General features: G+C 36.2%; 1 protein-coding gene across 7 annotated transcripts in view; it reads right to left on the bottom strand.

Moving 5' to 3' along the window:
* Nucleotides 1–15,773, bottom strand: part of LOC129788381 (tyrosine-protein phosphatase Lar) — a 138,745-nt gene that overhangs the window by 45,615 nt on the left and 77,357 nt on the right. For all 7 annotated transcript variants that reach the window (XM_055824359.1, XM_055824362.1, XM_055824364.1 and 4 more), the window contains 4 exons: nt 5,206–5,388; nt 3,474–3,713; nt 2,023–2,169; nt 1,709–1,842 (listed from right to left, as the gene is read on the bottom strand). In XM_055824359.1, coding sequence (XP_055680334.1) covers nt 1,709–1,842; nt 2,023–2,169; nt 3,474–3,713; nt 5,206–5,388 — 704 coding nt within the window. The remainder of the gene's footprint in view (nt 1–1,708; nt 1,843–2,022; nt 2,170–3,473; nt 3,714–5,205; nt 5,389–15,773) is intronic.

Consider the following 15,773-nt stretch of genomic DNA (forward strand, 5'->3'; position numbering starts at 1 on the left):
CTCCTTCTCATTGTGAGAAGGAAGAAGGTAAAGAAAAATAATAAAAAAGAGGAAGGAAGAGGAGAGGAAAAGGATTCCCTGTGATATACCCATGGTGAAATAGTATAGTATTGAATCCAACCACTATGATGATTTATTTCCCATTGAAATTTCTTAATAGAATCGTTGGGGAACTTTCTTTTTCTTTCGTGAGTAGTAAAAAAAAAATAAAGAAAGAAAACCCCGAGAAAGAAATGAAGAAAAGTGCAGGTGGTTTGAATTTATCAGGATGTGGATTTTCGGATGAGAAAATTCATGAAATATATTGGAGATAATCAAATAAATTTTTTTAGTTGAAATTTTTCATAAAGACACTAATGGAGTAGATTTTCCCCTGAAATTCTCTTTATTGAGAAAAATACGCTAAAGGAGGTTATTCAGCTGAATATTGGAGTTGCCAAAGGTTGGGAAAATAATTTTGATCTACATAATCTTTTTGAGATTCACAAAAAATAATAAGAATTCGCTATAAAACCTACAAATTTGCAACATTTCTTCATAGAAAAAAGCATGCAAAGATTTCATAAAAAATGCTTAAAAGTTGGCGGCCATTACCCATTTTGTCCTTTTAAATATTGTCTCCATCTAATCGTGAATGAGAAACAGACTAATTGAGGCTCAATTCCCCCTTTTTCGACTCAACTCTTTTGTTATTTAGACTCAGCCGGCCCAGCGGAGGAGTTCGCTTATCGCAAACATTCAAAGATTTCTGTTCATTTAAATAAAATATTCGTTGTCTTACTTTTTTTTAACGTCGCCTTAAGTTGAAACTCTCGGCTACATTAAGTATTTTGTAGTACAGATAAGTTAGAATTGAGTCACCATAAGATAAAGGCTGAGTCTACATTAATTAAAAAAATTGAGTCTACTTTAGTCAAAGGCTGAGTCTAAATAAGAAAAGAGTTGAGTCGCAAAAAGGGGAATTGAGTCTCAACTAGTCTTTTTCTGCGTCACAATAAGGTAAATTTGCGTCAACATTAGTTTTAACCTTTAAATATTGCAACACTTTTGTGACAATATTTCTTCGATGAATTTGTCGCTACGAAACATTAATGCGAATGTTTTGAAACATTTAAAGGGACAACATTGGTAAATACTGCCAATTTTTGTGTGAAATCTTTGTTAACTTTTTTCTCTATGATCTCAGTGGATAATAGGGAGTTTCTTTGACAATTTCTCATTCTTTTTTTATTCTCTACAAGATCATGCACATCTCATTGTTTTCTCGACCCAGAGCAGCTCCCATATATAGCAGAATAGCCTCCTTTAAAATTAATTTAAAAACACTGAAAAAAATCGCTAATAAAATAAATGAGACAAGATGTGGGAAAATCTTTATTTTAGGCCAATTGAAGATTGCACAATTCATATGAATTTCTCTCTGGCAATTTCGTGTTCATGAGGAGCAAAAGTCACGAAGGGAGAGAGAAAGTTCATCAATCAATATTGCTGGCACGATACGAGGGACAATTAGCTGAAGTTAGTGTGCCAAATAAACTCTCGCCACACGAGTGAGGTATTTTCCACCCTTTCCCCCGAAAATTGTACCCGAAAATCTCCCCCATAGAAATCCAATAAAACAACGATATATACCCCCATCTAAGCTAAAGGATTGAGGTGGAATTTCGGTTGGGATTCTCCGGGTTATGTTTAAGCTTACTTCACTCACCTGATTGGCATTCTTGGGTTTATACTGTATAACGTAGTACTGCAAGTCTTCGGGTCCCTTGTATGACCACTCAAGGCGTACCGATGTCGCAGTCACTTCCGATATGGAGACTTCCGTTGGTGCTGTAGGGAGGGCTGTTGTTTTTTTTTTTCGTTGGTTTGTGTGAAATGAAGAAGGACACATTTTACCATTAGCATCATCACACTTTTTTTGCCCATCCCACCCACATTTCATTCATGTGGGGGAGGGGAGAGTTTTCAAAGGACCCCGTACCACCTTTATATTGGAAAAGCTTCTTATACAAGAAAACTTACATTGAACTTTAACAATTGCCGGAGCATCAATAATTCCCAGCGTCGATGCTGCTATGCATGTATAATTTGCACTATGCTGAATATTTGTCAGCTCCAGAATATTCCGTCCAATAGGTAGTTGATCGTCCGGCGTCAATTCCTGGTCACCTGGGGTCACATATGTACATATAGAGAAAAAGTTTTTGGTATATTTTTCAATAGATCCCGTCGACAATAAGCATCTTTTTCCAACCCACCCCGCAATTAGTTGGTATACCACAATCGTGGCATACCAAGTATTGTAATCGTCGGAAAAACCGACCATCTCAGATCGGGCTCAAACTTGGTATGAGCACGTTTTAGACATCCCACATTACGAAAATGGTGGTGGAAAATTTTTGATCCGGCCGGCCTGCCGGCCGGCCGGCCGGCCGTCCTGCCGGCCGGTCGCCCAAACTTTGCCTTATATCTCGAGAACGGCAAGAGATAGAGACTTCTGGTTTGAAGTTTTCTATAGAAATGTGGGTGTAAAATTTCATTTTTTCACATTTTCAAAATCCAAGATGGCCGCCGTCCGCCATTTTGAACTACTGTCAACCATTTCCCTTATAGCTAGAGGTCTGAAATTTTAGTATGTTGTAGAGCTCAGTGAAATGTTTTCATCAATAATTCATACTTGACAATCGGTCAAGCGGTTTAGCAAATATGGCGGCCTAAAGCAAAAAGTGTTTTTTCGATATATCTCGAGAACGGCTTGACCGATTTTGACCATCTTGGTATCAAATGAAAGGTATTGCGAAGCCCTACAACTGTCTAGAACATTTCAAGTTTCAAAAACATCCGCAAGAGGCGCTAAAAACAAAAACAAAAATTGCCTAACTTTAAGGGGCAATATCTCCGAACATCTGTTATAGATTTCCTTTAAATTTTGATATGTTGTAGCCTGACTCAATATCTTTCACCAGTCCGAAAATGAAGAAAATCTATGTCGCCGTTTAGAAGATATAACCATTTGAAAATTTCTTGAATTTGAAAAGTTCTAAGAGCCATATCTCTTGAACGGCTTATCCGATATTGCTCAATTTGGTATCTAATTAAAGGTTTTGCAAAACTCTATAACTTTCCGGAACATCAGAAACCTCTAGAACCATTCCTTGAGGACAAAAAGTGCAAAAAACTGTTTTGGTAGAACAAAAATCCGCCATTTTGTGTTCTGGAGGTGACCTTGAAATGTATTGAAATATACATCAGATTATAGCTTATTTCAATACCTTTCCAGAACTAGTCAAGAAATTTCTGTAGGTCTAATAGAACTTAAGATATAAGAATTTTAATTTGTCAAATTACGAAATTTTACAAAAAATCGACTTTGCCTCTACTCACAAATTAAATTGCAACGCATAGACTGACCCATCCGCGTTGTGGTATACCAACTCTAATAACTGGACGCGTTATGATTGACTTTCCCTTACCTTTGCGCCATTTCACATAGGGCATGGGACTCCCAACTGCGACACATGTGAGTGTTAAGTTCGATCCCAGCATCACTTCACTGAGCGCCTCAGGACGTCGGGAGAATTGAGGTGGAACACGCCGAACTTTCACATACAGAACTGTTGGCTTTGAATGTTCCGTTCCAACTGAATTTTCTGCCACACATTCATATTTTCCCATATCATCCTCTTCGCTATTATTAATCTGAAGATCTCCCCCTGAACCAACAAAAAAAAATAAATTCGTGAGAGCAGACAAAAAATAGGAACTTTTTGGGACAATTTTTCTACACATATGTATGTATCTACGAAAAGGGGTAGTTTGGTAAGTTTCTAGAATTTCCACAAAAAAAATATTTTCTTTGGCGCAAAATTGCTTTAAATAGCTTTCATTGACTAACAAAAAAAATCTTGAGAAATGAATTCAATTTTTTCCATGGGCGAAATTCACTAGTAAGTCGGGCTTAATATTTTAAGTCAATTTTTTTAAGTCAGGTTTAAAATTATAGGTCTGTCTTAAAATTTTAGATCGGTTCTTGAGTCAGTTTTTTAAGTTGGGCCTAAAATTTTGAGTCAGCTGTTTTAGTCAGACTTAAAAAAAACTTTTTTTATTCAATTAGCGAATTTTATTAAAAATTAAAATTTTAAGTCTGACCTAAAAAATGTATGTATTTCAACTGAATTCTTTTTTACATTGAGTATTGAACAAAAAAAAAAAAACAATTTCAAAGAAATTCAGGATAAGATGGCAGAGCTTATAGCTGTTTAGCTATGACTTAAAATTTAAAGACAGACTTATATTTTTAAGCCTGACTTAAAATTTTAAGCTCAACTTACTAGTGAATTTTACCTCATGATCCTCTTCTCTCTTTTTTATCAATAAATCTACAAAATTATAAAATTATTTCAAAGTCTATAAATCACAAGAAGAAGATGGAAAGGAAAATATGTTCTAGAAACTTATCAAACCACCGCTGTGCACCCTGTAGAAATAAAAAAGCTTCGTTGTGATTTGTTGCTCTAAACAAGTGTGTGAGATTTTTTTTATGTATGATTTATAGTGTCTATTGGAAAAATATTAGATAATTTCTCCAAACAGCACCCAAGAGAACACAACTGTGGGAGCCAAGGGAAGAGTATTATGTATGTAGGTATAAAAGGAAGATAAGACAGGGAAATTCCACCCTGACTGTGAGAGAGAGAGTATATATCCCCAGCTGCGTGCAAAAAACATTCCATTTTCATCACGTTAATCCGAGATGGAACATTTTTACATGGCCAGTGGAGGAGAAAGAAAAAAAAACACGAGCCAGGAAGAAGAAGAATGTAAAGCGGCAAAACGGAGGGAAATCGATAGAAAAAAAGTCACGTTTTTCTATACACAGATTGTGCTGACGACCATTAAAAATCGTGATTCCCTACTTAAAAGATAATTTTTTTCTAAAATCACGATTTTTTTTTCAAACGTTGTCCTCTCAGCAGCACTACATCTGCCCACACAGTGCGAGAGCAATTTTAAAGCAATCAAAGAAAAAATATGTCTATATAGACTTTTGGGTGGAGAAAACAATTCATCCCCATCGCGTAGAGTTATTTCTCACACGAACAAACAATAAAATATACATACATACATATAGATATGTCGAAGATGTACATAATTTTCGAAAAGGGATAATAAATATACATAATACAAAGAGAAATAAGGACTTACCGTCATTGAGAATATATCGTGGATTAGTCATATCTACACGTTTGGCATCCTTCAACCAATAGAGCTTAGGGCTGGGATTTCCAGTTGCTTTGCATTGCATAACAGCTGTGTGCCCAATTTCAATAACCCGAGTGCTAGGCCGCTGAACCGTGATAACAGGAAATCCACTTGGAGTTTTGTCAGCTGCAAATAGATGAGGAGAAAAAGAAAATTATCACCACACGAACCCCTCCATCCAACAACATCGTCATTGTTCTTTTTCTCTTTTGGATTTGTAGCTCACAAAAATATATATATTTATATCATACCTCCCCCGCAGAACTGTAACCCACTAACACTCAAACCACAACCTACACCACCCCCTTCTATGTACCCCACAAATTCGCAATTGAGTCCATGCCAAATGAAGAGCAGAAGAATTTTCCTTCTTCAACATCTATGTATGCTATGTATGTATATAAGGAGCACACCGACAAGTAGATGTGATAAAAATCACAATGAACAGCACCGCACAAGATAAGTTGGGGTAGTAACTAAACTATACCTACATATATAGGAGAGAGATCACGAGGACGCCCCACAAATTCGATGTGGGGCTTCAACAACTCTTGATTTTAATTCACGACTTAGCAGATAAATCTTCTGTACCAAAAAGCGCTGAAGAAAATTGTCTATGTGTGTGTGTGTAGTATTTTCTTCCTTTTGAGCTTGACTTGAGCTTTCAAAAGCAAAAAAAAAAACGAGGAAGCTTTTACAAATATCACGGGAGAGTTGGTTAAAAGATTTCTTAAAGAATAAAAAAAAATTCTTTTTCTGCATTTGCTCATCACGTAGTTTTGTGTTTTGGACATTTTGGAATTTTTTCTGCAACATCCAGAATGCCAGAAGAATAAAATAAAGAATAATTTTTATTCATATAGAATGAATTGTTGATCTGTCTGTCAGTTACTATTTTCCCGGGTTTCCCTAAATTCTAAACCTAAAATTAAAAAAAAATATTATATATTTTTTTTAATAAAAAATGTTTGAAAATTAATTTCTCTGAATAATGCTCAAATAATTTTTAACACTTGGAGGACACGAATTTCTAACCTCAAACTTTGAGCTTAATTTTCTATGATAAAGAAAACGTTTTTCCAGATTTTCTTTTGACGAACTTTCAGTATTTGAAGTCGCCTACACATTGATGTAGAATTTATCAAGGTGAGCTCGATAGATTTTAATATATAATTGTTTAAAAAAAGACAAATTGGCAGCGATTACCAGTAAAGTCCTCCAAGTGTTAAAGAATTCTAAGGATATTGGTGGAGAGCCTTAATCTTCTTTTTTTTTTACTCAAAATTAAAATCAATTAATTAACCCTTTCGAATAAATTAAGCTATACGCTGAATCAAACGTGAAACATTTTATTTTCTCGAATTCAAATGAATTTACGTAAAGTTTACGTAGAAGAAGCCAAAGAAAATGTTTTATTCCGAAATGTCCTTTAACACTCGGAGGACTTTACTGGTAATTGGTACCAATTGAAACCTTAAAATCGTCACAGAATAAAATCTATTGGACTTATCTCGATGAATTTAGCATCTATGTGTAGGGAATTTTAATTACTTTAAGATAGAAGAAAGAAAATCTCGAGAAAATTCTTTTATTTGGAAGATAATTGAGGTCAAAGTCAAAATCCAACGTGGAGGATCAAATTGGTAATCATTACCAGTCAAAATCTCATACATTTTTGCCGTGGTTTTTAGGTTATGTTTCCCCATATTTCCCAAATAAAGTACTCTTGTTCACTTTTCCTCGGTAAAAATCATTAATGTGGACTAATTTTATTGCCGGAAGTGATTAAAAAGTTACTTAAAGAATCAAAGTTTGTGATTATTTAGGCGCAATAATAAATTATGTAAAATTGTAGCTAAAAAAGTCGTTTGAATTGGCAATTTTGCATCGATTCTACGCAATTTTTTTTCAGTGACGATTTTCTAAATTAAATATTTAGTAATTCGATGTAGGAATGCTTGAAGGAAATTGAGAATTAGTGAAACTTTCGATCCTTGTTCAATAAACTGATTAATAATTAATTATTGAGCATATTTTATCAACTGGTACTTATTACCAATTTGATCCTCCGCGTTGTGCCAAATGTTGGGTCCTCCAAGTGTTAAAATCATCGCGTGTTTCTATGTTTTATTCAGACGCTAAAGGGTTAAAAAAAACGTGTTTCAAGGGTCTGAAACATTTTGAATGTTTCATAGAATACCGAAGGAAATGAAACAAAATCAGCAAATACCCCATTTTTGCCATTCTTTGAAACATTCGAAAAATGTTTCAAAACTCTGTCGATTAATTTTGATTTCTGAAACATATTTTTGTCCTCATTAATTAACTCAATGTTTCACTAAAAAGTATTTATGCAAATTTCCATAATTCTACCTTAACCCTTTCGCGTCCATTGGGTCAAACCTGACTGAGAAAGGTTTCCTGAGAGTACCCATAAAATATCGTTTCACATTGATGCGAAAGGGTTAAAAATAAAGAGCAATTAATTTGCAGAATCCCAACTAAAATGAATACTTTGAAGCATTAGGAAAAAAAAACTCCACAAACATCCCCGAATTTCCGCATGAACCCCAACAAAATAATGAAGAGAGAACCAAACATCTTAACATATACCCGACTATTGAACTATTTGAAAGTTTCTCTGCAAATATTATACACTGCTAATTGATCAAATATCTACTCGGGAATTAAATTAACGGGAAGTGATTTTGTATGGCGGAGGTGGGGTGCTCCATGAAATCCTTCAAATGAAACTTTTCAATGGAACTATGTGTGTAAAATGGAATTAGAATTTTCCCAACATTACACACCCCATCAAATTCCATGGTAGGGTACCCCTCTAAAATTTGCACAGTTGTGTGCTTTTCTGGGGCTTTTCTATATATGTGAATGAATTATTTGTATTCATTAGTGGTAAATGACAAGTTATTTAGAAAGGATCAACGGCATATATTCACAATTATGTACATGTGGATATAAAATATTTTGTTTGTTATATTTGTTGCGGAATTTAATATAAAATTTTCATGTTGAAAATTGGGTGCTATGTGTGTGTATGTTGAACATATACTGTGCTAGCTGTGCACAAACTTTGTGCCATGAGCATCGTGTTTAGTGTTTGTGCTTTTAGATAAATAAGAAGAGCTCAGGTGAACAAAAGCCCGATAATGCCGGTGATCACATTTACCGCCTTTGAGCTCAAATGCTTTTTCTTTTGCACACGATGGGGGAGGTTATTTAAAAATTTATATAGAAGCACACCAACGGTGTGGTGTCAGTGTCAGGCAATGAGATGAAAATGGGATTATGATACCATATACTGGCTCGAGTGTATTGAAAGTATCATTATTCTTGCTTATACTTCTTTTTTCTTTTTTTTTGTTCTCGTGACCATTCGCTGAGTGGATTGGATTTGGTGTGTGCGGTGACTTTTTCACGTCGCGTAGTTCAGGGGAATTTTTTTTAGCTGTTGTTGGATACCACAAGTTTGTTCTAGGGTTGAGTCGCTGATGGTGAGGGATTCTTTTCGAAAATTTTGTAGAGTAAAAAGCCATCACACTCACTCAGGGATGGAATGCACAAGGACTGTTCAAAAAGTTTTGTTTCTATCTGTAATCTGAGAGAACATTCTCTTGAATTCTTCTCGTAAAATTTTCTAACATTGATTCTAATACCTCAAATAGAGTTTATTCATTTTAAAGTAAATTCCTTTAATAATTTTCAAGATTCATTCAATTTATTTTGCGCGTTGTCATCCTAAAAAATCTAATCAATATTCTCAATATTCCACTAAACAATGCTTCTTCAGCACAAGTACCTAAACAATCTCTCTCTTGGGCATCAACAAAAAAATTAGACTTCAATTTATAAATACTTTTTGAACAATCCACCCCCTATTTTGGCGTGTCTAAGGGGGCGGTAGCGTTGAGAGAGAAAAAAAAGTTTAGAATGAAAAACACAATTTCGCTTATTGAAAGTTTTGTTTTATATTGCGAAAGCCTTTTACTCCTTCCAATTTTCCATTAGTTCTTTCGTGTGCATGCACAAACATTAATCTGTCCGAGAAACATGGTGGAAAAAAGCACCCTCTACCCCCTCGCAACACCCGCCCATTTCTACATCTCGCCTCACTATGCCCCAGCATACGTATTTTCATCATTGTATCTCCCTTGATGCTTTTTTTGTTGTTGTTGCTGTTTAGGAGTTTGAGGGGCTCACCGTGGGTATGTGTGTATGTGTGGGGGGTTGGTGGGAAAAAGGACTGTATGCGGGGGTGTAAGGACGGGTATATGTATGTATGGATCGGTGGTTTGTTACCATACAAAAGAGAAGGAAAAATTACATAGTCATGATTTTACACAGCATTTAGCCATGTCTCTCAAGCTCCTAAACGCAAAATCCTCCCGCCTCCCCCCACCCCCCGCCAAAGAGATCCCTCCCACATATGCCAATATGCTGAGGAATCTCAAAGTTCTCTCCTTTCGATCCTCTCCTGTGTATATATATCGAAATATCGTCTCATATGTGCGAGCTTCTTGCTGCTGCTTCTGTTTTTTTCTCCACCCCGCGAATGGGGTCCTTCTATAGTTTCTTCATGAGGGAAGAAGCACGTGGAGTGCAGGGCGGAGGGAATGACGAAACGGCGGGGGGTGGGGTGAGTCAAGGGGAGAGTTTTAGAAAGAGGATAAAAAAGGAGCATGAATACACATCAAGTAATACAGCTTTCCCGTGTTTTGTCTTCTTATTTTCCATTGAAACTTTTAAGGGTGTATCCTCTCTTCACTCTCTCTTCTCTCTGTGGGATATATGGTGTGCACAATATGTGGGGGATGTATAGTGTGTCTATAGGGAGGTTATGCTGTGTGTGAAAAGAAAAATATCCCAACTCCCAGGGCGACCTTCGAACATCACTATATGTTGGATGTGCACCGCAAAAAAAAACTCCTCACCTTTGGCTGGAGAATAAAAGTAAAAGGGTGTTTTTAGTTATGATGATGAGATTGTGCGATTCCGTGGCAGGTGAGTAAGGATAAAAGGCAAAAACCAACCGACACACACACCTATCCACCCCTCCCCTCTGCTTTTCATTTTATCCTATGAGACACATATTGTCTCCCATGTGTGACACTTTTCTGCATTTATTTTAGTTCTCAAAGAATTTTCTATATAATGTATACCCGTCGTATACATATAAAGTAGAAAACCTTTTCTTTCGTTTGATGCCCCATCCCCCCCGCTCCCCACATGATGTGAGTGAAAAGGAGTTATTTTATGATTCAACACCACTTTTCTCGCACCCACCAACAACTCTTGCGGGGGTTCATATTTCATAAACACAATTACGGTGGTAGATATCACAATATTACGATGTCATGAATTCTTAATGATATTTTGCTGTAAAACTGTGAGATATTTTGTATTACATCGCAACCATCGCCCCTCCTCCCTGCCTTTTGGAGAAAGTTCATCCCCCATTGATTGGAATTTCAATTCAAGTGGCTTCTTTTGCAAACACTTTGTCTTTTGCCTCAAAGAGCCATTTTAACTCACAAAATTGTCTCTCTTGTGGTAAGTTTTTCCATTATCTCATGATGAAGAAAATTGCCAAGGTAACCATTTTGGTTAGTTCACCAAACACGAAATATATATAATACTTGTGTAGTATCTATGCTAAAAGTGTGTTGGTAAAATTATCCAAATGGGATTGGAGGAAAAGGATTTCTTGCAAAAGCTGACTACTATAAAGGTGCATTTCGCATCAATTTATTTAATTTATTTATTTCATGGTTGTTACTTTAATTTGATTTATTTCTTGCAAATTAAAATGGAAATCTGCACAGAATTCAATGTAGGTATGTATATATAATTTTCTTAACGATATTTATTTCTTTTCTGACGTTGTTCTAGTGATAAGTATAGGGATAGATCGTCTTGGGATATCTTAAGTTTTTTTTTTTTAAGAAAAAAATAGGTTTAGTGAAATTTTCTAAATTGAAAGTTAAGATTTGTTAAGAAAAATAAGATTTTTTTTTCTAATTATTCTTGAGAATTTTTTAATTTTTCTAAAGCCAAAGTTAAGACTCTTTAAGAATGTGTAAAGTTTTCATAAGACAAACTAAAGTTATTTTTATTTTTTTTAAGAGAAACTTGAAATTTCTAATGTCAGGCTAAATGGGTATTTTTCGAAGATTTTTATGAATATTAAAATTCGATTATTAAAGGCATCAAAGCTCGAAGTTTATCGGAAAAAATCTTCAAATATTAGGTATGCATTTAGTGCGATTCCTTCTGACTTAAGAAAACCTTATTAGTTTCAATTGAGGTAACTTAAAAAATCATTAATTTTTTTTCTTAAGCACTTAAGACATTCTTAGGAAACTTAAGAAATCTAAGAGAAATTTAGAAAATATGTTGAATATAATTATAAAAAAACAATTTTTTAATTTAATTTTTAAATTATTAGGTATTAGATTATTAGATAATTTAAAAATTACATAGTCTTTTTTTTATTTCTCTAAGATTTCTTAAAATTCCATTAGGATATATCTTATGTGTTCTTAAAAAAAAAAACTAATGATTTTTTTTAAAGTTTTCTTAATCGAAACTTAAGTTTAAGGCTGACTCGCGCTAAATGCATAATTTTCGAAGATTTTTCCTGATCACATTCGGGCATCAAAATTCAAAGAAATCTTTGAAAAATTATTATTATTATAAAACATAATAACTAAAATTATATGTTAAATGAGAACAAAGCGAAAAAAATTTTTAAAAAACAAATAGTTTGGTCAGTCTCTTCAAGAAAACTTCTCATTAATAAAATTTACTCTCTTTACTTTTAATTCTCTCTGAGGCATTATTCCTCAACAACTCATCTTAAAGTCTCAACAATGCGTGATAAAATAAGTCGGAATTTCTTGAATAAATAAAAAAAAAGTCTTCTTGGCAGACGCCTGAAGGATTCTTTTCTGTTGAGAATAAAAAAAATCCCAAACAATATATTAAATTGTCTCACACAATTCCCTCACTTTTTTTCCTCATTCCTTATTTCTGTGTGAATAAAGAGAATCTTAATTATTATTTCTCTAACAGGATGATCAAAAGAAGATGATTAAGGGTGGTGTATTATATGGAATAAGGAGGAGAAAAAAAAGAAGAAGAGAAGGAAGAATCGCCATCTGGACTTATCATGCAGTGAACAATTATTTCATTTGCACTTCTCGGACGAGATCATCTTCTAAAGTTTTCCTTCATTTTCACACTCCAAGTCACTTTTGAAAATGATTGTATAATTCACAATGGTGTAGTACCGCTGGTACTAACTGTCATGGTATAGGACAGATTGGCTTATGTGTGTGGGGTTGGCGGGAGTCTTAAGGTGACTCTCTCTCCCAACCACCGTAGTACGGTTGGCTCAGTTACTCGTGGGCCATGGGGACGTACGGACCGGACTCACCCCCATAAGTCTGAATCGTAGTACCTGGCTATGACAATTGGTATCTCATTGTCAGGTATTTTACAATTCAGAAGTGGAATTAGCCCAAATAACGTTCGCGGAAGTGGAACGCGTGAAAAGTAAGTGATTTGCGTGAAATTCGCGAGTGAAAAATTTCATGGCGTCACTTCGACGTCATGTGGTGAAATTCGCGGAAAAAGTCCACCGCTTTGGGACTTTCGCGGCGTAGAAAATCGCGTTGTAGCACCCGTGTGTGCTTAGTAATAGTTTCCCCGTTGTGAAAAGTAGCGAAATGCGGGAAAAATGTGTCGGAAAAGCCGTGAAAACCGCGTCGAAAAAGTGACACTTGGGCAATTTTTGTGTTGCCCGGCGCGAAAAGTGTGCGGAAAAAAGTCTTTTGTGGGGCTTTTTCGGGGCAGGGAAAGTCCCGTCGTGGTTTCCTTTGATGCGAAAAACGTTTTCGCAAAGGAAAAACCGTCGCGAGTGCAGGAAAATGCGTCATTCGATGACGAAAAAAGGGACAAAAAAGTGTGCCAAGTGGTGTGCGTGTGCTGGAGCGGCGCGCGCAGGAAAAATGTGTGTGTGCGAGCAACGAGAGCGGCGCAGTGCTTCATCGCATCGAGAGTGCACACACACACACCAACGCCGTGTGGCGGCTGACACGCTGATGATGCGGCGAAAAGGAGCGTATGCAGTAATGCATGCGGAGTATTAGAAGGGAAATCGCAAGTATTTTCTTTTAGATTGGAGAGTGGTATTCTCCAAATTGGTTATCCGACATTGATGAAATATATTTTTATGGTTAACCCTGAAAAGCGCTTTTCAAACCCAAGATATTCCCTTAATGTTGTATTTTATGTTTATATGTAAACATGTTATTTTAAGGGAATTTTAATTGCAATATTGCTTTACAGCTGTCAACGGAATAAAATGAAATGTAAAATTATGGTTTTTTATTCCGTGTATTATAATGTATGAGATTGTAATGTTTCAGCTGTAGTTTGTGCGGGAATCCATCTTTAGATGGAACCCGATTTAATAAAAAAGAAAAGAGGTTGTGAGTTGCAAAGGAATTATAAGGAATCAATGTGTTGAAATCTTCATGAAATTCGAAAAATAAATGAATTTTAATGAAAATTTCAAAGAATAGAAGAATTGGTTGAATTCCTTGAAATGCAACGTAACAAAAAATTTGACCATTAATTGAAAGTTTCCTTTCAGAGAATTGAAAAAAAAAAAGGGAATAGAAAAAAAGAGACCAACAGGGACTCTTCTTGAAAAAAGGGGGGAAGAATCTTTCAAGAAGAATAATGAAGAATTAGGGCAACTGGTTTTTTGTGGTCTTTTCTTGGGAATTCGTACATCTCGTGTTAGGATTATTGAGGGATCTTAGTCAGAAACCGAGATGAAAGGAACCTTATGGTGGTTCGAATAGAAATTAAGGAGAAAAGAATCAAGGTTGTCGCTATCCAAGGAAAATTCTTCAGTAAATTGTAGGGAAGAGAGTGGTTTCACTGAAGCATAGAGTTAGTGCTTAAAAGTAGTGGAACGGACAAGTGGCGTTGTTGCTTAGGTAAACTCTCTTCGGTGTGATCCTTATCGAATCGAGGCATCTGATGATACCTGAGCGGAAGGAAGTTCCTTGAAAATATCGCTCTTATTACTGGTGTGGTATCATGTCAAGAGGAAGGTACTTGTATAGGTACATAAATAGTTGTTTCACTGTGAAGCGTAGAAGTATAACTTGCAGTGTAGTAGACACAGATAAGAGGTAGTGTGTCAAAGTAGCGTTTCTCTTCTGATCAGGTTTACTGAAACTTTGGATACCTGGGCGAAAGAAAGTTCTCTGAGGTTATGGTTCGCATAGTGAGGTATCAGGAGAAGAGAAAGGTGCCTGTGCACATGGAAGAGCAATTCACTATGTTTAAGTGATCAGTAGAAATACTGTGATAAACTGGCTCTTCAAGCATCCATAGAACCAACCTGATCTTTCAATAGATATGGTAGAATGGATGAATAGGAATGTAGGTCTGGGCGATCAATGGACGCATTGTAAGCTAGACAAGACATTCAGGTCATGTATCTATGCAACCAGTTAATACTAAAGACAACAATCATGAGTCTTCGTTGATCAGATGACATATAGATTCATGAGTCTGTGAGTAAATGATACTGGTGTAGATAAAGCATGACGAGGTTTTCGCGGAGAGGCATCATGCTTGCATGGTGGGCCTGTTACGTTGAAAATCTGAAATGTCGTATTGATTAACATCAATCTAAGGTTAAGGTCGAAGGTTCTTGATAGTTAGTCATACGGCGAATGGTTTCTCGGAGACACTAGTCTCTATGGAACGAGCTTACGGTTCCTGGAACTGGGTAGGCTAAGTCTAGACATATGTTCCATGAGAAACAAGTAACATGGCGAAAGCTGTGTTGAGAGAACCTCCTGTAGGTTCATGGGTGTGATGATTTTGTGTCATGTGCACTGGCGTACTAAATCAAACAGAACCCTTGTGTACTTGGACTACCAGGTACGGTTCCATTAGGAACAATTTGATATATTCTTCCAGTTGTCTATAGAGTTGTTGTCCACTGTGCCGGGCTTGCACTCTAGAACACATAAACCCAGTTGTTATCGCATTCATTGCGAAGTATACTGGTCGGAAGAGGTTCCACTGGAACATTTTGATATGATCTTCAGTTTGTGCAAAGAGTTGTTGTCTAATACAGACTTGTACTCTATACAAAGGACCGCAGTTGTTATCGCATTCATTGCGAAGTATACTGGTCGAAGATCACGGGAAAATTCGGTCAATCTGTCTTGCTTTTCCTAGCTTGTGCCGAGGACGTCACAAAAGTCAGGAATGGCCGAATGTAGTACCGCTGGTACTAACTGTCATGGTATAGGACAGATTGGCTTATGTGTGTGGGGTTGGCGGGAGTCTTAAGGTGACTCTCTCTCCCAACCACCGTAGTACGGTTGGCTCAGTTACTCGTGGGCCATGGGGACGTACGGACCGGACTCACCCCCATAAGTCTGAATCGTAGTACCTGGCTA

This window comes from Lutzomyia longipalpis, chromosome 2 (assembly GCF_024334085.1).
Source record: "Lutzomyia longipalpis isolate SR_M1_2022 chromosome 2, ASM2433408v1".
In the NCBI taxonomy this organism is placed as follows: domain Eukaryota; kingdom Metazoa; phylum Arthropoda; class Insecta; order Diptera; family Psychodidae; genus Lutzomyia; species Lutzomyia longipalpis.